Genomic DNA, 23,536 nt, shown 5'->3' on the forward strand with positions numbered 1-23,536 from the left:
TACTGGGGATGTGCCCGCAACCAAGGTACATGCCCTTGACCGGAATCGAACCTGGGACCCTTCAGTCCGCAGGCCGACACTCTATCCACTGAGCCAAACTGGTTACAGCGAAACTTATCTTATTAACAAATGTCATCTGAATAAATTTAATAAAAATTTAAAAAATGAGTGCCTTCGCTCTCTAGTTATATAAACAAGAGTAAACATTTTCAGAATTTATTATAAAATGTTTTAAATTCCCATAAAATATTTGTAATCTTCTCTATCTAGCTGAAAAATTGTAAGTAATGTGTATTCATGGTTGAAATTTTAGAAAATATAGCTTAAGGGTAAAAGAAAGAAAAAAATCACTCCATCCCTTCCCTTAGAGATACCACTGCTGGTATTTCCTGTAGCCTTTTAGGCTTTCAACATAATGCGGTACATAAATATTAACAAAAGTTTCATTAGCTGTTATATGCTGTTTTGTAACTTGCTCCCCCACCCCACTTAATGTAACATGCACATCTTATTGTGACATTAAATACCCCTCTTCATAGTTTGCAGTGATGCAGCAATATTCTATTGTGCGGTTGTAGTACCACCATCTATTTACCTAACGTCTTGTTGCTGCCAGAAAGCAGCATTTTGAAATTTCCTCTTATTTTCCTTATTGTTCAGAAGAGAAAAACCTCTAATTTTCTTCTATGGAAACTGGTTAGAGGAGCTTATCTTAATCAAAATATGCTCTGTCGTGGCGCTTCTTTGCCGTCCTTAATAGATTTGCCTTTTCCTGAACACCGTTGGCTCTCGTGGGAAGAAAGGTCTCCTGCCCTGCTCTCGCAGAAGGCTCTCCATTAGCACTGTTGTGGCCTTTGTCTTTTTACATTGATTGTATTTATTCAACCAAGAATTTTATATTGCCTAACAATGGGCCGGGCACTCTTCTCTACGGGTTTTACAAATACCCATGGTCAGTGTAGCTTGTAACCTCATGGGGGTGGAGGGCATGTCTTGTCCTATGCTCACAGCGGGCTCTGGGGACATGGGTAGTGGGGGCCGGGCTGGGGTCGGGGGAATAGATTAGCAGGTGTGGGTTAACCCCATGTTCCAGATCCCTGTCTGACATGTCAGGCCTACGTGAAAACAACCACCCATCACAGCACAACCGCTATAGCCCACGTGAGAAGGGGCAGCCTGGTCGACAGCCTCATGCGGCATGAAAAGCTCCCTGTAGACGTTTAATTGTTCAGGTGGAGCTGAAAGTAAAGCTGGTAGCCTGGTCCTGACTCCTTCATCCCAGCAGGTGGCCGTGGGCCTCAGGGGTCTGCTCGGGGCCTCAGTTTCCCCATCTGTAATATGCAAGGGTGGTTCAGCAGAGATGGTCTCTGGGGTTCTCTCGGCTCCTGACACGCCATGACTCTTACCCCCAACCCCCAAATCTGACAGTGGGATTTCTGCAGTGCTCGCCTGCCCCTCCCAGCACTGTGGTCCCTGGGGGATGGGCCTCTGTTACTGTGGAGTGTGTGACCTGTGGTGTTCTCTGCTTGTGCCTCAGGACTTCAGACGGCTCCTGAGGAAGGAAGAGAAGCCGCTGCTGATGATGTTTTATGCCCCGTGTGAGTGACTGTTCTCCTTTGGGCCAGAGCCTGTTACTCAGATTCTTGGCGGGGCAGCTGGGGGTTGTGGGGCGGGGAGACTGGGAACAGGCCCCCGGTTTCTCACTTAGAACCCGAATCACACTGCTCATCCCATCTCACCATCTGTGCCTCTTGTCCTTCATTTTGACCATTTCATCTGACTTTTCTCCCTCCTGCTTCTACATCAGTTTTTCTTTTGCTGGAATCGGCATTCTTCTGCCCTCTTCACCCCGAGGTCCACCCAGCCACAACTCAGCTCTCCTCTCAGATACCTTCCCCTGCCCCTCTGCCTCCCGGGGGGCCTGAAGCCCCTTCCCTGCCAGCTCTGTGCAGGGTGAGGCCTCGCTGGAGTCTCGGTGCGCTCTCCAAGGTGCTGCCGCTGCTCGCCACCCGGAGCCCTGCTGGCTCCTGGCAGCTGCTAGGCAGCTACTCCTCCAGCTCCCAGCTCCTGCACACCTCTGCTGGTGCCACCTGGGAGGGGCCGGGAGTCAGGACCAGGGAGAAAGTGGTTCGGTCTCTGGATACAGCAAGGGGCCATCGGGAATAGCAAAGGATCACTAAGATGACAACCAGAAGACCTGGGTCCTAACCCCAGGTGTGCTGCCAGTGAGCTGGGGGACTTGGTCAAGTCCTTAACCTCCCTGTTCCTCGGCTTCCATTTATGGAAAAGAAAGGGTTGGATCAGAGCAATGGCCTTCAAACTTTTGACGTATTTCACAGCATTAAAATTTTTTCATTGAAACTCAGTACTATAAGTATACATAAATTATATGTAAACAAGCTGAAACAAACGTTTCACAGAATCATACTAACCTTTACTACATACTCTACCAGATGTAGTACCCACTGATATTTTCTTTTTTATTCTGTTTTATTTAAAAGAAGTCATTGGTTCTTCCAACTACTTTATAACCCTCTAATAAAGGGTCGACAAACTCTGGCCCCTAGGCTGGCTGCCTTTTTTTGTAAATTAATTTTTGTTGGAACACAGCCACGTCCATTTGTTTACATGTTGTCTGTGGCTGCTTCCAAGCAGAGTTGAGTAGTGACAGTATGTCCCCCAAAGCCTCAGATATCTCCCGTCTGGGCCACCCCTATAGGCTAGTGGGTCCTGACCCACCGATTAGGAAACAATGGACCAGAGCCTGTGTGAGGCCCCTACAGCTGGGACTCAGTGACCATCACATGCCCCTCATGACAGCCAGATGCCTGACAGCTGGAGAAAGAGGGGCTGTGGGTAGTGGGAGGTGGGTGTGCCTGGGGTTCTGTGGCTCGGCTGGGTATCATGGGCTGTGGCACTAGGGTTCTGTTGACTCTTGAAAGTCCCTCTTCCTGAGAAGTTCTTTGAGCAAAGGCCCCTCCCACTCCCACCCTGGTGACCATGCCTCTCCAGCTGATGCTCTTCTGTGGGTTCTGGTGGTCCTGCCTGACTTGGGGCTGTTCACCATGACAACAACCTCTCTCAGCTCATGTTGATCACTGTGTGGCCCCACCTGCCCTCCCCACAGACATCTCGTTGGCCCCAGGGGTGTGCCTGCCTGTGCCTCTTTTCCTAGAAGACCTGGTTCTGCCTAGAGTGCTCCGTACTTTAACCTCAGGTCATTTTCTTTATAACACTCACTGGTTGGTTTCACCCCCTTTTGTTTCTCCTTGGAAGGGTCTTTTTAACTGCCTATCTGTGAATTGCTTCAGGATTGTCCTGCCTACACAGCCCCTTGAGGACATGAGCCCCCTCCTTTGGCTCATGTCCGAACCCTCAGGACTCAACACATTGGTTAAGTGAGACTAAAACAGTGTATGTCAGTAGATAGCACGCGTCACAAGCAGGATCCTGATATAACCACGGGATCAGTATAATGACACCTGTTCATCCCTAACAAAGAGTGGGTTCCTCGCAGTTTGCACCTGAATGTGTCATCCCTCTCACCCACTCCCAGGCTGTCTGGCAGTGTGCCCATCCTCCTCATCACGGTGGGCAGCGATGCCAGCGTGGGCATTATCATCACAAAATGGGAAGCTGGGTGGGAGAAGTTAGGTTCCTTGTAGGTGTCATGGCAGTTAGTGGGGGAGGGAGGGAGGAAATGCATAGCTGTGAAGTTCAGATTTGTGGTGGGGGGGTTGGGTTAGATGGCCTCCTGGGTCCTAGGCGAGGAACCCCAGGATTCTTTTGCTGTTTTTTTAATGAAACACAGTTGTGCTTTTATTCTACGCTGGCACTCAGGTCTTCCATGGCCTCATAATTGAGCTTATGCCTGGTACACAGACCAATTCTCTAACTGGGGAGCCATTCGGGGCTCCGACCCTTTGATCATGTTTGGGGTGAAGGAACTCAGAGGCTGTGTGAGCCTTTAGTTGTGACAAGGAATCTGGGTCCCCAGGACCTACGGTTTATTTAGTGAATGTTTGTTGACTGCATTAACGAGAAAATAATAGGCTGACTGCTCTAACCTTTAGGGTTTGAGAGGGCTAATGAGTCTTATCTCTTCCCCTGCCTCCCATTGAATCAGTGGGAAGATAAACTCAGATAGGTACTGGCTCTCTTTTTGGTAACTGGCATGACCTCTTCCCCCAAAACTTCTTCCCCCTGCATGCCTCCACCCATGGGGACAGTTGGCCGACTCACCACTCATTGAGGGTTTGAGTGGTAATGTTGCTGCAGGCTGCAGCAGGAAGAGCTGGGAGAGAGAGGCCACACCTGTGGGGACAGGTAATAAATTAGGCTCCTGACTGATGAGTGTAGTACAGTGGGTGTCAGAGTCCCCCCATCTCATCAAGTCAGTGAGTAAAAGTGGGCGAAGGGCTGCAAGTGTGCCTCCTGTTTTCTCCCCTGGGTTGTGAAATTACCTCCTCCGTTCCCTGTGGAAGTGTTTTCCTCGTGGGCCAGAAGGCAAGCCCTCAGGCCTGGTGCTGACTGAGCCTCCTCTGCTGAATACCTGGCTCTGTCCCTCAGCCTGCAGGGCAGGTGCTGTTTATACTGCACAGGAAGGGAAGCGGAGGCTCAGGCCTCTTACGTCAGTAGCCCAGGGCCATATAGGCAGGAACAGTCAAGGGGAGATGCTCCCCAGAGCGGTGCTCCTTCCTCTGCCGTGCAGCCTCGCATCGTCCCCACTGGGTGGCATCCACCTGGTGGAGGACGGTGTCCAGCGAAGTGGGCCTTCGTCCTGCCCTCAGAATCCCACAGTGGGAGCTGCTATGCCCCCTGACAAGTGTCATATCGCTTCCTTCATGACGCTGTGGGGATTGTGCTATGGTGGCAGCTCCTGGGGAGGGCACATCTTTTTTGTTTGTTTATTTTTATTCATCTCAGAGAGGAAAGGAAAGGGAGAGAGAGAGAGAGAGAGAGAAACACCAATGAGAGAGAATCATTGATCACCTGCAACCCGGGCAAGTGCCCTGACCAGGAATCAAACCGTGACCTCCTGGTTCACAGGTCGATGCTCAACCACTGAGCCACACCGGCCGGGCAGGGGAAAGCACATCTTGTCTTCTGAGGGCAGATGCCTGGGGTGGCCCTGCGGCCTGACCTCGCCACAGCTTCTGCTTTCCTAGTCTCCCTGAGTCTGAGCCTGAACTGATGGCATGAACTGAAGCCCAGGCCTAATATGCTGGGGGCGAGGGGGTGCATCTGTCTGCCAGCCAGGAATGTCAGGGAGGGGCCATGGGCATTTTGAGAGTTTTGTGTCCAAGTATCATGCATCGCATCTTGTCCAGTAGACTCGGAATTGGGAGGTTCGGGTGGTCCTGGGGAGTTTGACCTGCCGACAGCTCCCCAGTGTCTCTATCTCTCTGCCCACACCTGCCAAGTTGTTCGCTCAACACGGATTAGACTTGTCAGCCTGCTGCCGCGTGGCCCTGTCTGCTCCGTGCCATGCTGAGATGAGATCCAGCCTGACATAGGGTTCCGGGCAGCTTTGGTGTCTGCAGCCTTCAGATGCATCTCAAAGCCTGCTTTGCAGCCAAGCGGCTGTCAGACAGCCTTGCATGTCAGCACGTCCACATCCGAGGAAACGGTGCTGGTGTTCTGCAGGACCCGCACTGAGGTGTGGCCCGCTCTGGTTGGAGCGAGGAGGGGGCTTTAAATCAAGGTCACTCTGAAGTAGTAGTGGATGTTTGGGGCCTGGATGTCTTGGCCCTGAGCTCCCCAAGCCTCAGGGGCTTCACCACCCCAGGAGAGGATTGTGATTGGCCGACCACAGAACCCCAGAGAGGGCTGAGCCAAGAACATCACAGAATCCTCCAATGTCAGAACTGTCCGGTCCAACCTTCTCATTTGCCAGAAGGACAGCAGCCCCGAGTGACCTGTCCAGGGCCATCCAGCAAGTGGAGGGAAGACGGGGACCCGAGGCGTGTCATCCTGGCCTGGCGCTCCCCACATGGGGCCAACAGCCCGCTTTCTCCCATGGGGCCAACAGCCAGTCACTGAGCAATTATCCTTGTTAATGAAGGAGAAGAGGCACAGAAGTCCCAAACGTCATTGTGTCCGTGGTTGTGCATTTTTCTAATGATATTTGATCCAGGCTCCTCTGCAGCCCCTGGCTGGGTGGGGAGGGGAGGCTCTCAGCTGTGCATGAAGCGGGTGTTCTCCTGGCACCAGTTCTGGTTGCCTGAATTCCTCTTGAGCTCCCTGTCGGCTCCCAGTGATTCAGTGCCTTGCCCTCCTCCAGCTGTGTCACGTTTGCTTCGTCCCTCCCACGTGTATTGTCACTGCCGGGCTCTGTCCTGTTTCATGAATGTAAGCTCTTTGGGGGCCAGCGCCTCTGCCTCCAGTTCCTATGTGTTCCTGGAGGCGGGGTACATGTTTGTGGGTAGAGGTGGTCCTGAGGGGAGGGAGGGCGGAGCGCAGGGCCCAGCACCCATAGTAACCAAGTCTGGTTTTTCTCCCCCCCGGTGACCAGGGTGCAGCATGTGCAAGAGGATAATGCCGCATTTCCAGAAGGCTGCCACCCAGCTGCGAGGCCATGTTGTAAGTGAGGCGCATGGGCCAGGCGGGGCTGGCTGCTTCCCCCCTGGGGAGATGCCATGGAGCAGGGGCAGGGGGAGGGCAGGTTTTGAAATCATGAGGAGGACTTATCCTATGCTGCTGCCCCTGCTGCCCTGGCGTGTGGTTCAGACACCTGTCCTTGGGGAATCTTGAGAACTGATGCCATGGAGTTGCTGGAACCAGGAGAGTTTAGCACCTGTCAAAGGCCTGTAACGAAATAGCTAAGAAAACAGCAAGGGGTGTTGCCGGGAGGCCGGTGGCCAACAGCAGACCATCGGGGTCCAGCATTCCTGGGGTTGGGCTCCAAAGCGGCCAAGGCTCCTGATGACGGGGAGCCCAGCGGCAAAGAAAGGGGCACAGTGACACCAGTGGCAGCAGAAGCAGAAGCAGGTGCCCGAGGCCGTCTCCTACCCAGGCTGCCAAGGCTCCTGGGGCCCTGTGAGGCGGGAGAATGGTGGAAAGGAGGCAGCCCAGGTGGGAGCCGGAGCCCTAGGTCTGGAACGTGTGCAGGGTGTGCAGGGCAGAGCAGACAGAACACAAGGTGTTTCAGAGAGGACCTGAGGGGGAAGAGGAGCCACTAAGGAAACGGGCCTGCGGAGCGGTGGGAACAGCCAGAATGGTCAGTGAGAGAGGAGGGGTGCTGGGCAGTCAGACCTCGCCCAGGGCTGAGGGTCAGTCACTGGTGGTCCTGGCCGACTTTGTGTTCCCCACCCTGCCAGGCTTGTCTCTTCTGTGCCTGTGTCTGTCCATTTCTCCATTTACCGTTAGCCACAGAGGTTTCGGGGGACGGCAGGTCGGGTGGAGAGGTTTCTTGGTGGCAACAAAAAAACAACAGCTAGCTCCGTGGGGCCAGCCAAAGTCCCACTAAGGGCGTTCTGGGTCTTAAAACTGCATCGTGATATTTATGGGTCAAATTAAGTTGGTGATTAGTTCCAAGTCAATTTGAAAAGTTTCAGTGGCAGCACCTGGGTATGGGACAGCTCTGCTGGCGGCTGCAAGGTCGGGCTGCAAAGAGCCAGCGCTTTCTCTTTTGACCTCATTCTGGGGATACCAAGGTCCTGCGTGTTTCTCACTAGTGAATTTTTAGCAACTTGCCTGGAGACGTTTGGCCGTGGGGCACACATACATCACTCTGGGGACATTTCCCTTCACATTTTGGGGCCTCCACAGATACCATATTTTAAGGTTATTTCACCTGGAGAAAAGACTTAATTACCCACAGCGTTCTCCTTATCTGCCCCCGCGTACACACAGAAAACTGCTCCGCTCAACTTCCAAACTCCAGTGCAGTGGGAGGTCAACAGCTCCAGCCCCAACCAGATCACGAACTACCTGGCCAGCCCCTTCAAAGCAGGCCAGGTCTTGGTGCCAGTCTCGGGCACCTTCTGGGAGGTTCTCAGCCATTGCTGCATCTACCTGTCAAACCCAGGGGCCCCTCCCGCACGCCCACAGAGCTTGTCCCTGCCACCCACGGCCAGGTCTGCCCATCTTTGCTTTTGTTCTAAATCACTTTGCTCACCAGTTGACACTAATGAGTTTCTCACTGAAATAAGCCAGGTTCATAGTAGGTACCCAATGCTGATAAATGAATGAATGAGTGTGTGGTTTGCTACTCCTGGGTCCATTTTATTTTAAGCTCTTTATGTACATTAAAGTAATGTTCCCCTTTTTAAAGGAATTCAAAGCATCAGTTATTAAGGACAAAAACAAAGTGGGAAGGACGTTTCTGGGACGAAGGCCTTCCCCCGTGGCCCTGGGTTCACACTGGGCTCTTTTGCAAGGGTAGCCCTGAGGTTACTTCTGTTAGGTTGCCTGGGCCCTGGTTGAGAAATAGAAAATGCGAGCCTTCCACTTCCCTAGACAGCGTTACAGGAAAGCCAGTGGGGTTGTCCGGGTACCAGGTTTGGCCAGGTGTCAGTTACCTCGGCCTAAGTCATCTGTGTCATGTGAACTCATCCATTTCCTTGCTTCTCTATTTTCTTGTTTGAGGTTTATTTTGTTTTGTTTTCCCCTTAGTTTCTTAGGGAAACATCTTTGCTTTCCTTTGAAAAGTTCTCACCCTTTCCCAGCTCCATAGAGGGGGAGGGTGCTGGTCACCATGGACACCACCCACTGTAGGAGGGATCTGGAGGCCCCAGCACCTGGTGCAGCCACAGCTCCCCAGACACGGGGTGACTAGAGGTGTGGATTCCTTTCTGTCCTCACACACAGGGCGGAGATGGGCTGACAGTCCCCAGGAATCAAAAACTCACTCCCTTGCTGTTGCTGAACTCCAGCTGGGTTAACGCCCTCTGTCTCCTTTTCATCTTTGAGCCCTTTGTGGCCATGTCTATGGCAAGGGCCATAAATCTGCCTCTTCTTCAGATGTCTTGGGAGGTATCCAACCTGATGATATCACTAAGACGGAAGCCAGGCCAGGTCAGGGATGCGCAGCCTTTGCCATTTTCCAGACTGAGATCTGCCTCTTCTGTGCTGTCACTGATGTCTGGTGAATCATCGGTGTCTGTTCCAGCTACTGCTAATTGACATCCTCGTTAGCAGGGGATGCTGCTCCCTGATCAGAGTCACCATCAGAATGAGCCTGTCCCCGTCTGCCTTCTCTTCCAGCCTTGCCAGATCAACATCTACACTGTCTCTTGTTAACCTTGGCCACGATGGACCCTCTGGGTGCAAACACCGTGAAACGGGTCGGTCGTGGTGACAGATTTGTGCAAATCAGACTCCCACTAACCATCAGGGAGATCTTGGCAAAGAGCCTTGGAGCTTCCATTTCCCCATCTGTAAAATGGGGAGATAACGGTAAGCCTGCCCACCTCACTGGAGTGTGGTGAAGAGCAAACGGGCTGGAGTGTGGAGACAGGTCTGTAACCTACAGACACTTCACAGATACAGATGATTGACACCCCACTGCTCGGTACTTGCTGTTCCTCTCACACACTAGATGGGGGTGCTCCCATGGTGCTGCTTTCCGCCCTCTTTTTTTAGTAGCGCACTGGAGCAAGGGCCTGGCGCTGTGCTTTCCTTGTATCAGTATGGCCTCTCCCTCAGGGAGCTTATCTACCTCCACAGCTTCAACATAATGTAGCTCCAAGCAGCCCGAGTCCCTAAACTCTAGTACCACGTGCCAGCCTGCCTGCTTGACATCTTGGTCTGGATTTTTCTCCCTGTGTTCCAGATGCAGGATGTCTAAAATAAAAGTCTGTATCTTCCCGCCTGGGAGACTGGCCGCTTCTCTTCACGACTCTCCTGAGTACCCCCGGTTCCTCTGCCAACGTGCCAGGGTGTCATCACACATCTCCCCCTCACCGCCTCCGTCCTCTCCCTGCCCCCATTCTGGGCCAGGCCCTGGTTTGCTCACACAGGGTGGTTGCCAAAACAAAGACCGCTGACTTGTCTCCCTGATCTATGACTTTCCCGGGCCGCTCAACCTCTCTACTTAAAAAATGCAGCCGGGAAGCCCTCTGTCGCTCTCCAGCACCTCCTGAATAAAGTCTGGTTTCTTAGGCATACAAGTCTTCCAGGGACCTCAGCAAACTCATCCAGCCTTCATCACGCCCTTCTGTGTCCTGCAGTTCGTAAACTGATGTGTTCCCCGTTTCTAGGGCCGAATCTTGTTTTGTTTTGCCTCCTTTTTATCTTCCGGAATGTCTGCGGAAATCTGACCCTCCTGTGGGCTCTAGCTCACATGTCACTTGTCTTGTGGAGCTTCCGTGATCGGTCCTGTCACAACGTGGGCTAAACATGAGGAAGAGCATGTGGTGCCAACAGAACGGCCCCAGGCACGCATGGCTCAGTGCCAGGCGCTGTGGCCCCAGCTTCTCCTTAGGTTGAGACCAGTTTTGCCTCATTCAACTTCACAAACTCCTAAAGGGTTTGTATGTAGTTGTTTAAAAAAATATGTATCTTTTTAAGTAAGAAATGCCCCCAAAGTGGTATAGAAGTGCTACAGAAATTCAGAGAATTTAGAGTTCATTATAAGCTAAGGTAGTTTGGAAAATCTGCCAGGAAAGGTGGGATTTGATTTGCCTTAAGGATGAATGAGTCTCCGGTGTGGGCACCTTAAGCCAAAGGATCGGAAGACACAAAATAGGGGCATGGTGTGTGTTCTGGAAATGAGACCAGAATTGCAGAGCCTCTTAGCAGTCCTAATGAAAAGACCGAACATACAGTGTGTTTTGAGTGTTGTAGATCCTTGTACTATTTCGTTTCATCTTCACAGCAACCACAGGAGGTGGCCACAGGTGAGGAAATTGAGGCACAGAGACAACTGTGACTTATTCAAGGAAATGCATCTACTAAGTGGGGAATTGGGATTCAAACCCAGCCTCCTGAGCCTGAGCCCCCTCCTCGTCACTGTGGTTCGCTGCTTGTCTGCGAGGTGCCTTAGACAGCACTCGGCCCAACTTCTTCCCTGTGCAGAAATCTCAACCTGTCTCATTCCTGGGAGAAGAAAAAGTCTAGACCCTAGCAGGTGTGCAGTGAAGGGTTTTGTAAGAGAGAAGAACTCAGAAATGAGGTGGGGAGTGTATGTCTTTGAGTGTGAAGTTAGACTTTAGCCTGTACTCAATGGAATTAAAAGGTTTTGTGCACGGGAGTGATGTAATGAAAGAGGAGGATGTGGAAGATTAATCTTATGGTGAATGTGCACCGACACTAGGGAGATCAATTAGACATAAAAAGGAAAGAACTTTAAAGTAGACGATTATTACTGGAAAAGGCTGCTGAATCAGCCTGGTGAAATGAGCAGCATGGCTTCTCGAGGGTCCCAGGGCTTCGAGTAAGTTCTGTTTCAGGCTTGTTTTTCCTATGATTTTTGCAGCATCCCAAAATGGGCTGGGCGGGAAAACCCCAGTGATTTATTGTGTGCCCGCTGTGTGCCAGGCATTGTGCGAGGTATTTAAAACAGTCAGAAAGACGAGTTTCGATGCCTCTAGGGATGGAGTTGTCAGAGGCACAGGTGGCTGCCACACTGGGAGGATTTGGCAGGAAATAAAGAATTTGATTATGAGCACAAATTTTGTGCTAAAATCTCAGATATGGATCATCTCATTCAGTTCTCTTAAGGGCCCTGTGATAGTCTGATCGCCCGCATCTTCCAGACAAGGAACTTCACTCAGCGACGGCGAGTGACTGGCCCAAAGTCAGATGACTCCAATGTTGAGGCCGTCTCCTGAATGAAGTTCATTGCCCAATAAAACAGCTGCTTACCTTTTTCTCTTCCCATGCGTCCTTACGTATTGTTCAGCAAAATCCAGCTTCCTGGGTTTCTTCTTGCTCTTCTGTAACTGCCGCTGGCTTTTGCGGACTTCCTTTCCCCTCTCCTCTCCGCCACCTGCTTCCTGTGTCTGGCCCCTCCATCTACATTCTCTCATGAGAACAGATCCAGAGTCCTCTTTCTGGGCACCTGATCCTGCCCTGGAGAAGGAGGTTTCTGCTCCAGGAAAGATGTTTTAGGGGACCCTGCTCCGGGTTGTTCTTAGAGCCTCCCTGTCATCAATATCAGCCACTAAAATTCTTTCCCATGCAGGGGTGCTGGGTAGGTGGACCCCTGCACCCGGAGCATGTTCAGACTTCGGAGATGGTGGTCAGGTCAGGCGGTAGGTGGTGGTCCCAGACAGGGTGAGAGAGTTGGGGAGGCCTAGCAGGGTCTGGAGAGAGGAGAGTTAGGCAGGCGGGTCATCATGAGAACCATACGGAGCTGCAAGGTCCGATAATGTTGCACAGGGAGCCACGGTGGACAGGCCATAGGTATCCAGGAAGGTGTCCGAGGACATGGTGGTGTGGCGGCGTGGTGATCCCATCATTTGGGAGTAGAGTTCAACCTTAGTTGACACGGGCAAGGAAGAGTCCTAATCTGTCCTTGGCGGCAGTGGTCCCCCTCCAGGACCTGTTTGAACTTAGTAGCAAGGCCAGGTTTCTTCCTCAAACCCCAGAGCCTTGTTTCTGCTCTGGGATGTTCTTTCTCAGAGCGGGTGAAAGACACCTGTGCGAAGGGCAGCACTGGGGCCCAGGTGCCTCTCCCAGAGCTCTCGGCCGCCATTCCCAGCTGGCTCTGCTTGCCCTGCTCCCTGCTGCCCTGGGCTGCACCTCAGTTTCAGGGGCTTTGTCTTGTTCATTATGTCCCCATCGTTTTTGGTGGGACAGCTGGACAGGAGGCACCTGGACAAGGTGAGGTGTCTGCTGGGTAGAGGGTGGACAGGTTGTTCTCCCTTCCATCCGAGGTGCTGGCCGGGATGAACATCTACCCCTCGGAATTTGAAAACATCAAGGAGGAGTACAATGTGCGGGGCTACCCCACCATCTGCTACTTCGAGTAAGTCCCCTACCTCCCTGCGGATGCCCGCCGCCTCCATGATGGCATTTGCATCCCCGGTTGAGCCCACATTGTCTTTCCACGTCTTACAGGAAAGGACGGTTTCTGTTCCAGTATGAAAACTACGGGTCCAGCGCCGAGGACATTGTGGAGTGGCTGAAGAAGTAAGTTGGGCATTTACCTGCAGGCGGGGGTCGGGGAGCAGCAGCGGGGGAGCTGGTGCCCAGAGGGAGGGGCCTCTGCCAGGCCCCAGGGTGGTCCCTGGCTGCGGTTTGAGGACGAGGGCGAGGAAAGGGAAGGACCTGTTACGCTGCCCACACAGCTATTTCTGAGTTGCATCTCCGTGGGAGGGTGGGGCGGCTCTGAGTTTAGGATGCAGGCGTTGGGAGAATTTGGTGTGACTTTGGCTGTGATGATCGCATTTCAGATAGTTTTTTCCCTTATACTATCGGTCTCGTGGATAGAAGTGCTTCTCGCCAGATGCCAGGTTTGAGACCTGTCACTGGAGGTCTCTCTGAAAATAGAATTGTCGTTTGCGTGCTTATTTCAAACATAGCACCATATTAGGAGCTGTGCAGCTACTGGAAATGTTCTGATGCCGTAGGTGTGCAGAGCGCTTGGCTGTTCACCCTGCACTCCCCACAGACACCGCTTCTTCGCAGCCGTGTGGGCCCCGTTGAGTAATGTGATTAGGCCCTGAATACCCCAAAGCACCCCCTCACCCGAAGGCCCCTCATGCTCAGTGTTGACTTTGCGTGATGGGTGGACCTTGACTGTGTGTGGATGGGGAGCTGGGATGGGGCCACCTCTCCTGGAAGCCTCCAGGCCGGCCAACTAAGCGCTCACCTGCTTGCTTCGTGCTTGGCTGGGCATCAGTTTGCACTTACCAGTCACAACCGCTGTGTGGTCATTTTTGCATAATCACAGCTAACATTTGGGGGGGCTCCGCTTTGTGGCTGACACTGTTCTAAGCACTTTAGGTGGATTCTCTTCTCAGAACAGCCCTGAAAGGAAACTATGGCTGTTACCCTTGTATGAAGGAGGTAACTGAGCACAGTGGTCAAGAAGTTTGTCCTAGCTTCTGCAGCTGATAAGCTGCAGGGCCAGGGCCCACCCAGCTGCAGCTCCCACCATCACCACCATCTTGTAGCAGCTCCCACTTTGGTAGTTCTGGTCGGCCCCTCCCCCATTGCCAGCCTGGTGGATATGTGTTGACATCATTACCCGAGGGGCCCAGGCTTAAAGAATAGTTACCAAAATGTGGAGGTGGAAAACGAGTACTTTCAGAAAGGGAGAAGAGGGTGAATGTTGTACCAAAGAAAAACCCCACAAGAAACAAACGATTAGATTCTAAAAGTCGAAACTCTGAGTCCTCTGTCGGTGCCCAGGGGCCCGGGAGATGAAACACAGCGATAGCATCGTGTTTATGCAGGGTCTTTGATTTCTTGGAGCATTTCCTATCTCTCTCCCCATCTGTCACCTCATTTCCAGCCCCTGCCCAGGAAGGCAGCTGCCCACTACACATGTTCATTGTCTCAACCTGGGCCTTCGCTGCCCCCATCTTCCTTTTTCACTCGATAACAGCCGTGCCCGCTCCTGCAGCCAGGCATATCGCTCTGCTTTGGGAGGTTTCGGCAAATAACAGTCTCATTTGTCACCAGAGCATAAAAATCTGTCTGCTTCCCTCCCCTTCTCTAACCTTTTCTGGTTTCAAAATAGACTCATGTCTTTTTGAAAGGATAGGTTTGGTTTTTTAAAAAAACATACTGAGAATTGCTAACCATAGACAAGGGAAGCATATCCGTGGCGTTTCTGAGGCGGGTTATTATCTCCTCCTGGGGCCTGCCACTCTGTCCCCACCCCTGCTGTCTGCACACTGCCCGCCCAGCTTCTCACGGATGGCGGCTCGAGCCCGAACCCCAGGGCTGCCTCCAGGTCTGTGTCCTGGGTGGATGCCTCCCTCTCCTCACCCACCTTGTTAGCAGCTTCCTGTTCACCCTGGGTCTCCAGGTTGGTGGCATAACTCCAGGCAGGTAGCATCTGGGTCTCCCTGGCAACCCCTCCAGAGATGTCCAGCCACCTGTTCACTGTGTCCGGGGACACACGCAGCCCACTCCCCCGGCACAGTGGGCAAGGAGGCGACCTCCGGAAAGACCCCAGTGAGCCGCCTCACCTCACACCCCAGCAAGAACTAGCAATGCCACTGTGCTGCCAAATTGGCTTAATTGTTTAAAACTCTTTTAAAATTAGATTTTAAGGCTATTGAAATGAGATATATTGTTCTAGAAAAACTTAAAAATATAGTTAAACAACAACAAAAAAGAGTCCCCCTCCCCACACACACACTTCCCAAAGTTAATGGGATGTGTTCTGATATTTTGGTGAGTTTCCTTCTAGATTCTCCTCCCCTCCAACACACACACATATACCCAGCTCTGAGTACCGGTATTTTAAGTCTTTACCAGATTTCCCCCAAATCCTGGTGGGTAGCAGTGACCCACCTCTTCTGCTTCCCTGCCCTTCTTCCCCGGGCCTCTACATGGCCCACCACGATGGCAGCCCAGTGTGGAGAGGATGAGGGTGGGTCCAGCCTGGCTAATTCTCTGGATGACTTTCAGAAGCTCGGGGAGAAGAGCCCAGATCCTGCCCTCCGACGAGTGTCGCTGGTGGGTGGGCACAGTGTGAGGCTGGGCAGGGAGTCCCGGTGTCCAGCGTCCCAAAGCTGTGGGGTAGATGCATTGGCAATGGCCGCTGGGCCCTCTGGGCTCCTGACAACTTGTTTCGCAGGCCCCTCTGCAGATTTCATGCCGCAGAGCTGGGCTCGGTAGGTGGCGTATGCGGAAGTGGCAATCCCTTTGGCCTAGCCATCCATTTCTGCCTGTTTATTTTTTGTACTCACCAGAGAGAGCTGAAAACAAGTGCAGAGTTTTCTTATGAGGCTTAGACTTGTATCTCCTCTTCCAAGGCTCAGGCACTTGCCTCAGGCAAGGATCTGTGCGAACCACCCAGGGAACACAGTCTCAGGATCGGAAGGGAGTGTCAACGTCAGTGGGTCTGCCCCAGCAGTTCCCTTTAATGTTCGCATCACCTCTAGGATCAATGTAGTCACCTCAGCCCCATAAACACCCCGGAGAGCAGGGCTGGGGCTCATTTTGAAGCTGTCCATTCCTGTTTGAAGGATTCTTATGATTGAGGTTATGAGCATCTAGGAACATTTGGGTCATACTTTGTAAATTTACAAAGTGCTGTCTCACATTCATCATCTGTCTAGATGTACCTGAGGAGTAGATAAAGAAAGGCCCACATATATACTGTCTTGTAGAAGTTTTTTAAAAATACAAATATTTTTATTGATTTCAGAGGGGAAGGGAGAGGAAGAGAGAGAGAGAGAGAAACATCAATGACGAGAGAGAATCATTGATCAGCTGCCTCCTGCACGCCCCCTACTGGGAATCGAGCCCAGAAACCCCTGCATGTGCCCTGACCAGGAGTCAAACCGTGACCTCCGGGTTCATGGGTTGACACTCAACCATTAAGCCACACCGGCTGGGCTGTCTTTGGATGTTTTAAGTCGAGTTGGTTGCTTGAGCCCCTAGAGCTGGAGTGGAGGAAATAGGACTCCAGCCCAGGTCCTCTGATCCCCGATCAGCTCTCTTTCCCAGATAGAAGGTTCTGTCTTCTGTTGAGCTGCAGTTCTTTCTCTGGGGCTTCCATTTGTTGGTGTTGGTTCTCCTTTTCGGGGCCATGGAGAATAAACCTTAATTTCTTTTCCTGATGCAGTCGGAAATATTCAAAGGTAGTTTTTGTGTTCCCCGGGTCTTCTCCGGGTCCTTTAGCCATTCTTCTCTCGTTCCATCATTTACTCAAAAAGCATTTGTTGGAAATCTGCTGTAGGTTAGGTGCAGGGTACAGAGATAAGAGGGAGCAGGAGCCCCAGTCTCCAAGGAGACAGACAGTAAAAAGCGTAATTCAGGAGTAGTGTTTGACCTCAGACCTATACTCAATCCCCCTCTTCCCAGTAAGTCTCACCGCTGTGCCCAACTCTGCCGTCCTCTCCAGAGAGTAAGCTTCCTGCTGTCTGCTGGGTGGGAGAAGGGGGTGTGTGCACCTGGCTGCTAGAGCAGGGGCAGGATAGGGCCTGACCACCTGTTTTCAGCCCCCCTTCAAGGGGGTGGTGCCTCGGAGTCCGCTGGAGTTTTGCACATCAGTGTGGTTCCTGCCCCCTCCCCCGTCCTGTACCCTCTGCACCCGCAGCAGGATTCTGCCCTCGGTGTGGCTAAGTCATTTTTCTAACTTCTAAAATGGCACTGTCCTTTTTTTCTCTCTTCACGGTTGCCTTCTTTGTGCTCCTGTGGGTTCATACTTACAAACAACAGCAACAACAAACTGTACTGTTATTTTAGTGGTTTGGGAGTGTGTTCTCTGCCATGTTTAACTAGAAGTTTCTCAGGCATTTGCATATGCTTCTGCTGCTAAGCCATGGCTTCATTCAGTGTGTATGCTTTGCTGGATTTTAATTATTTTAATATTCATTCCATTCATATAATTAATTTTTAAAAGATACTTAAAAATTATACACTGAAGTCTTGCTTCCACTTGTTTTCTCCCTCTTACCCCCTAGAGGTAGCAACTTGGATTCGTTTCTTTATGCAGACACAGGCAAATGTGAATAAGTATTTATTAAATCTCTCCCAGCTTTGTTAGCACGGGACGGCCTGTTCGGTGTGTCCCGGCAGCCTGCCCACGACAGTGGAGCAGCTTCCTGGTCCTTTGCCCTGCTCAGCCCTCTGTCGGGTGGACGGACTGCAGGCTACCTACCCATCTCCCACCAATGACACTGGGCTATTTTCAGTCTTTGCTATGACAAGTCGCCTACGACGAATACCTTTGAATGCACATAATTTTACTGCGTGCCAGTGTATTGTAAAGATAAATTCTCTGCAGTGGAATTGGTGGTGTGTTTGGAGGGGTTGGTACTTTGATCCCAAGCATAGGAATTTAGGTTTCTTTGTGTTGGTCTGAGACCATTGTCTGGCTGGTGACGTTCCGAAGCTTGATTTTGCCACCAGCCCCATTTGATGTTGGATGCACAAGAGCTGAGAGTGGGTTGCCATCTCCCTGCGCTCCCCATTACTTGGGACAGGATGGCTGAGGCTGCCCGCGGGGCCTAGTCAGAAGCACCGGGAGGGCTTCCGAGAGGAGGGCGGGTAGCGTCACACCCAGGCCCTGCTGTGGGGTAGGGGTGGCGGATTCCGTTGTCTCCACCACATTGCTCTCATAAATCCTCAGTCCTGGCCGCTGGAACTTTACACTTTTCTACTATCAGCTCTGAGATGCAGGAAACAATGGTTGTCTTTTCACATTTGTCATCCTATTGGGTTTTTTCAAAGCGGCAATTAAGGTGCTTGTGGCAGTGAAGCGCCAGGGAGCTCGGTCACCAGCCAGGGAGGGCACCTGAGCGCCTCCCGCTCAGAGAGCAGACAGCTGGCCATGTGGACCCCAGCACGCAGTCACCCTGGGCGGGCGGAAGCGGGCTCCACGGAGGCTGGGGGCTCCGAGGTTTTGCAGGCAGCGATGGTGGCGTCGGGATTTGGACTCGCCCCAAGCGGCTCTTTCTGCTTCAGCTCTGCCTCGGGGAGAACTAGATAAGCTTGGCCTGGTCTCTCGGAAGGCTTTGTGATGTACCATCCATGCTGCCATACTTAGGGTGCCCCTAGCCCGGTTCGCTTGGCCCCCCTCTTGCTTTCCATGACCTCCTCCCACACTGGTCACCCAGGAGGCAGCCTCTCTCTTTCCTCCTCACCCACATGTGCACCCCCCTCCCCTATGGTCTTCCCTCTCTGGGTCCCTGCTGGTGGGGCACTGCTAGACACAACAGCAAGCTTTCCAAAGGCCACTCTGCTGTGCTATTTGTTCTCGCCAGTTTGCTGAAAGTTTAAAAGAGCTTGAGAAGCTCACAAACCTCCAGATTCCGGGGAGGCAGCGACATTTCCTGAGCTGCCTAGAGAGCTATCGCTGCACCCCGCTATTCGTGATGGGACATCAGCGAAGCACTTCCGAGGGGCTTTGAGGGGACAGTGGAGGTGGGCAAGGCCAGGCCACTCACCCCTCCGCTCCGCCACCAGGGGCATTCCTGGTGAGCCCTGCAGCCAGCCAGGCCAAGCCAGGGGGGCTCTGAGCCAAGGGGCTGGATTTTGTACGGGCTGCTCAGGCCCCAGGGCGTGCTCTGAGCTCTGCCTGTTTTTGGTCTTCCAGTCCGCAGCCGCCACAGCCCCAGGTCCCCGAGACTCCCTGGGCAGATGAGGGCGGCTCCGTTTATCACCTGACCGACGAAGACTTTGACCAGTTTCTGAAGGAGCACTCCTCTGTCCTCGTCATGTTCCACGCCCCATGTGAGTGGAGCCTTGCTCCTCCCCACCATCTCCTTCCCCCCTCAGCGTAGGAGGCGCTGCTCTGGGATGCGAGTCCACTGAGCGCCTGCTTATCGGATGCCTCCTCGGTGCCTGGGGTGCTCTGGTGCCAGGCGAGGTCCCTGCCTTCATGGTGCACGCAGCCCACCCTGCATCCCCCAAGTCCCAGTCGGGCTGCACGTGCCCCTCAGCTCCACCTGGCAGACCCAAGCCACTTCCTCCAAGTCAGCGTGAATCAGGAAATGCAAGTGGATTTCCCAGAACTGGAGGAATTAGGACCGGAAGGGCCATTAGATATTGCCTAGGACAGTAATCACCCCTCATCTTACAGGTGGGGAAACTGAGGCCTCGAGAGGGCCATATGTTGCCCAGCAACTGGGAGGGCACAGTGAGGCCAGGGCTAGAGCCTCAGACCCCCCAGCATCTAGAATGCCTTCCTTCTGCTTCACTGGGGCCAGTCACAGCCTGAAGCAGCCACAGTGGATCAAGGAAGGAAATTGCCCCTGTCCCCAACCCAAGTCACCCATGAGCATAGAATAGAGTAAGGGAACATGAACAAATGAAGTTGTAAAATCTGTTTGCAATATGGATGGAAGGCCTATAGCTCAGGATTAGCTTAACAAATGAGAACATGAACAAATGAAGTTGTAAAATGTGTTTGCAATATGGATGGAAGGCCTATAGCTCAGGATTTTCCTAGGCCAGTGTCCTCCCCATGCCCATGAAGAATGGAGATTGGTTGTAATTCATTTCCAAAAGGGAGAAGGCTGCTCTTGTAAAGTGAGAAAGGATGGTGTGAGAGCAAGGGATGACAGCCTGGGGCACAGAGCTCCTGGGAGTAGTACTGGGAGAGGGTGGGCCCATTCAGGGCAGGTCCATCCCGATGGGTGAAGAAGGTAGGTCGTTGGCACCCTAGGACACAGGGTGTATATGTGGTGGGTGCTCTTCTTTTGTAGCTTCTCACCAGTTCTTTGGCCCAATGATAGAGAAGAAGAGATTGTGGAGGAGAAAAATAAAACAAAAAATAACTGCCAATCAGTGTCGTAATTGTCCAGTCCATATTCAGTGACTATATTATTATCGTCTTAGTTATAGGGATCCTCATGATAACAGTGGGCTTCATTCTATGGTGATAAAGTGGCTTCCTGCAGGGTCAGCTCCTTTTATCTTATCCACAGTGTGAATATGATTAACCCCATTTTACAGATGTGGAGACTGACACACAAAGAAGTGACACATTGTTCCCTGCTCTGTGAGTCCTGTACTGCTGACCCCTGATGGGTGTGGTTATGTGGGAATTTTTCATACATGGATTACTACTGGGGATTTCCCCAACTCCTTTTTTCATGTGTCAAATTCTTAAGAGAATCCAAAGGAAAAGTATTCCCTTTGGCCCTTTTCCTTCTTGATTTCTAAAAAATTGACACATGCAAAAAACCCAAAAAAACTTTGTTTCAAAAAGTCTCCTGATTAACGGCCTTAGGAGCAGGTCACCCCCAGCCCTGCCGGGGCCTCCATGAGTGTGTCCCTGTAGCTGGGACTAGAGCTGAAATCATCCTGCCTGCATCCCTGTCCCTGCAGTAAAGGCAGAAGCAAGCTGGCCGTGTTCAGTCGCCCCTCGGAATTTCTGAGCTGCGTCAGGTTTGGGCAGTGGTTTGTGGTTTATGATCACAGCGTGAAGAGTAGGTGTCCCCTTCTATGAGTCCTGCAAATTATCCAAAAATATGTACCAGATACATTAGAAGCACTTTCTTTTTAACAACCCCGGTTGCAAACTAGTCTGTTTTGTCTGTTGTTTTTTTGGAGTCATAGGTTGTGAGGGATCCATTGTAGTAGCTGATGCTTATAGGGTCTTGGAGCCAGGAGCCTGACTGTAGGGCCCCTTCCCTTCCCTCCCCCTTGTTATGCGTTCTGTTCCCTCCCTGAACTAAAAGGACATCACTCATTGCCCCTGCCCCCGACCCAAGTCACCCATGGGCACAGAATAGAGTCAGGGCTTAAGGAATGAGAAAACAAACAAATGAAGTTGTTCTGGAGCTAAATTAGAAATCAGAGAGTAAGAACTAGAAACCAGATGGCAACTTTTGTTTTCCCCATTCGTCATTACTAATGAATATTACCACGAATACGCTGCTCTGTGCAGAGCCCCACTGAGGGGCTCTGATTTCAGACTTAGCAAATGGAGCTGTCAGAGGCTCCTCTTGGTGGGTGTCTGCCAGTTGGGGACCCTGCATTCCCTGATGAGGTGTCTGTCAGCGCCTGGCTCTGCACGTGGGGGCGGGCGGCAAGGAGCTGGCAGAATGAGAGGGCTCAAGGCTAAAACAGGAGGTAAAGCTTCTTAATGAACCGGTTGTCTAAGTTCACATCAGATGGGAGTGGCTCTGCATCAAATAATCTCTCTACACGGTCCTCCTTCCCTGTCTAGGAGCACGGCCTGCAGCCTGGGTTGAGATGGAGTACATGTGGTTTAGAGAGAACATGGAGTCCAGGAGGTGAACTGAGAGCAGAGAGCTCCTGGTGGCCCAGCTGTGTATCATGCCAGCTGCTCCAGTGATCAGGGGTCCATTTTGGGGGTGTTTGAGGAACCCAGAGAAAAGGACAAATGCCAGGAGGCCAGAGATGGGCAGTGCTGTCCCAGGTGTCCCAAGTACAGAAAAGGTGAATTCTGGAAATCACAGTATTGCAGGTGTGTCAGTCCCAGGCCAAAGAGGGATTGGTTTAGAAACAGACCATTTTGGAGACTTGGAAAGACAAGGTAGGCTCTGCCGACATCGAAGACCATAGATTCTAGAGGGATTGCCAGGTGTCCTTGGTTTGTTTCTAGGTGGGTGAGTTAGCACGTCTTCCTTTGCACCAAGATTTTAAAGGATCCCAACGGACTGCAATAATGGGGCTGACACCAAAAAGCTGTATTAATTTTTATGGAGTTTTTTGCTAATTACAAAGGAATGCATGTATGTGTCATCAAGGGTTAGCATAGGAAAGTACAGAAAGAAAATGAACATTGCTCCTGACAGCGACACCAGGAAAAGCCATGGTCTCTCTCTGCTGGGCTGTTTCCATGGAGAGTAAGTGCCCCACGTGTTCTTTCCTGGTCCAGCTTCGAAAGGCCGGGAGAGACGGGGTCTTCATCTTCCTCCTGACCTGTGCCTTCCCCAGGTGGGAGCTCCTCGCACCTGTGGGTTCCAGGGCAAGTCACTGGGCTCTCTGCCTGGAGCCTGTGTGTGCCCGCTGAGCTGCACTCCTAGGTTCTTGGCAGGACAGGGCACAGCCATGGCTGTTGTAATGATCAAACATTCCACCGGCCCTGCTTCTTCAACCTCTCTCCTAGATCTCCTGTCCCTTACTCCCCCTCCGCCTCTCCCTCACCCCCTCGCCTGCCTTCTGCTCTCCCCCAGCTGCAGTGGTGGAAACCCCACAGATTCTTCTGCAGCCTCTCATTTGACGTCCGAGTTGTCACTGAGCAAATGAGCATAGGCTGGGCCACAGTGCCGGGCCCTCCACAGTTAGCTCCTGTCCTGCCCAGGTCACAGGGGGAAGCAGGGAAACTGAAATTCAAAGTGGGTTTGCCCTGTGGACCCTGCCCTCCAGGAGCGGCCAGGCCTCCAGGAAGGATAGTCTGAGTGGGCAGTGGGCTCAGAGGGGCCTGTGCACCAGGAAGTGTGAGGCCTGAGCCTGGGCCCCAGCCTTGGGGGGGCCTCTCCCCTGCTCAGCACTTCCTTCTTTGTCATCCATCTCAGGGCGGGGAGGAGGGGCTGCAGCCCCCGGCCCAGCTCTCCCATCCCACAGAGGACAGAGATGGTGTCTGGAAGGGGCGTGGCAGCAGGACATTGACTGCCCCTCCTGGGTGCCTTTCATTCCTTTCTGCAGCTTCCTGAGGAGAAATCAGATTATATGTTGTCACTCTTCTGTTCTTGTCCCTTCTGTTTTACTGCAATAACCTCCACCTGCTCCTCCCTCTCCCTGTAAGTCCAGCCCTGTCTTAGGCCGGGGAAGGGTTCGATGCTGTGATAACACTGCCCGTATGAGCGAATGAGCGGCCCATGTGTAGGGATGGTAAAAGGGACAAAGTGAGAGTTCCCAGGGAGGGTGTCATTGGGGAGCGGCTTGTCTCCCTAGTGGGTGCTGAGAGGCAAGCAGGGACCCCAAGAAAGAAGCTGCTGGGGAACCAGAGCCCCCCCCCCTTGCCGCCCCCTCCCCAGGACCCTGGGGG

General features: G+C 52.4%; 1 protein-coding gene across 1 annotated transcript in view; it reads left to right on the forward strand.

The window, feature by feature from the left end:
* Positions 1-23,536, forward strand: part of PDIA5 (protein disulfide isomerase family A, member 5) — a 70,514-nt gene that overhangs the window by 27,204 nt on the left and 19,774 nt on the right. The window contains exons 7-11 of the mRNA XM_005873103.2: positions 1,538-1,598; positions 6,515-6,582; positions 12,822-12,913; positions 13,006-13,077; positions 19,169-19,305. Of these exons, the coding sequence (XP_005873165.1) occupies positions 1,538-1,598; positions 6,515-6,582; positions 12,822-12,913; positions 13,006-13,077; positions 19,169-19,305 (430 nt within the window). The remainder of the gene's footprint in view (positions 1-1,537; positions 1,599-6,514; positions 6,583-12,821; positions 12,914-13,005; positions 13,078-19,168; positions 19,306-23,536) is intronic.

This window comes from Myotis brandtii, unplaced genomic scaffold, assembly GCF_000412655.1.
Source record: "Myotis brandtii unplaced genomic scaffold, ASM41265v1 scaffold4, whole genome shotgun sequence".
Lineage (NCBI taxonomy): Eukaryota > Metazoa > Chordata > Mammalia > Chiroptera > Vespertilionidae > Myotis > Myotis brandtii.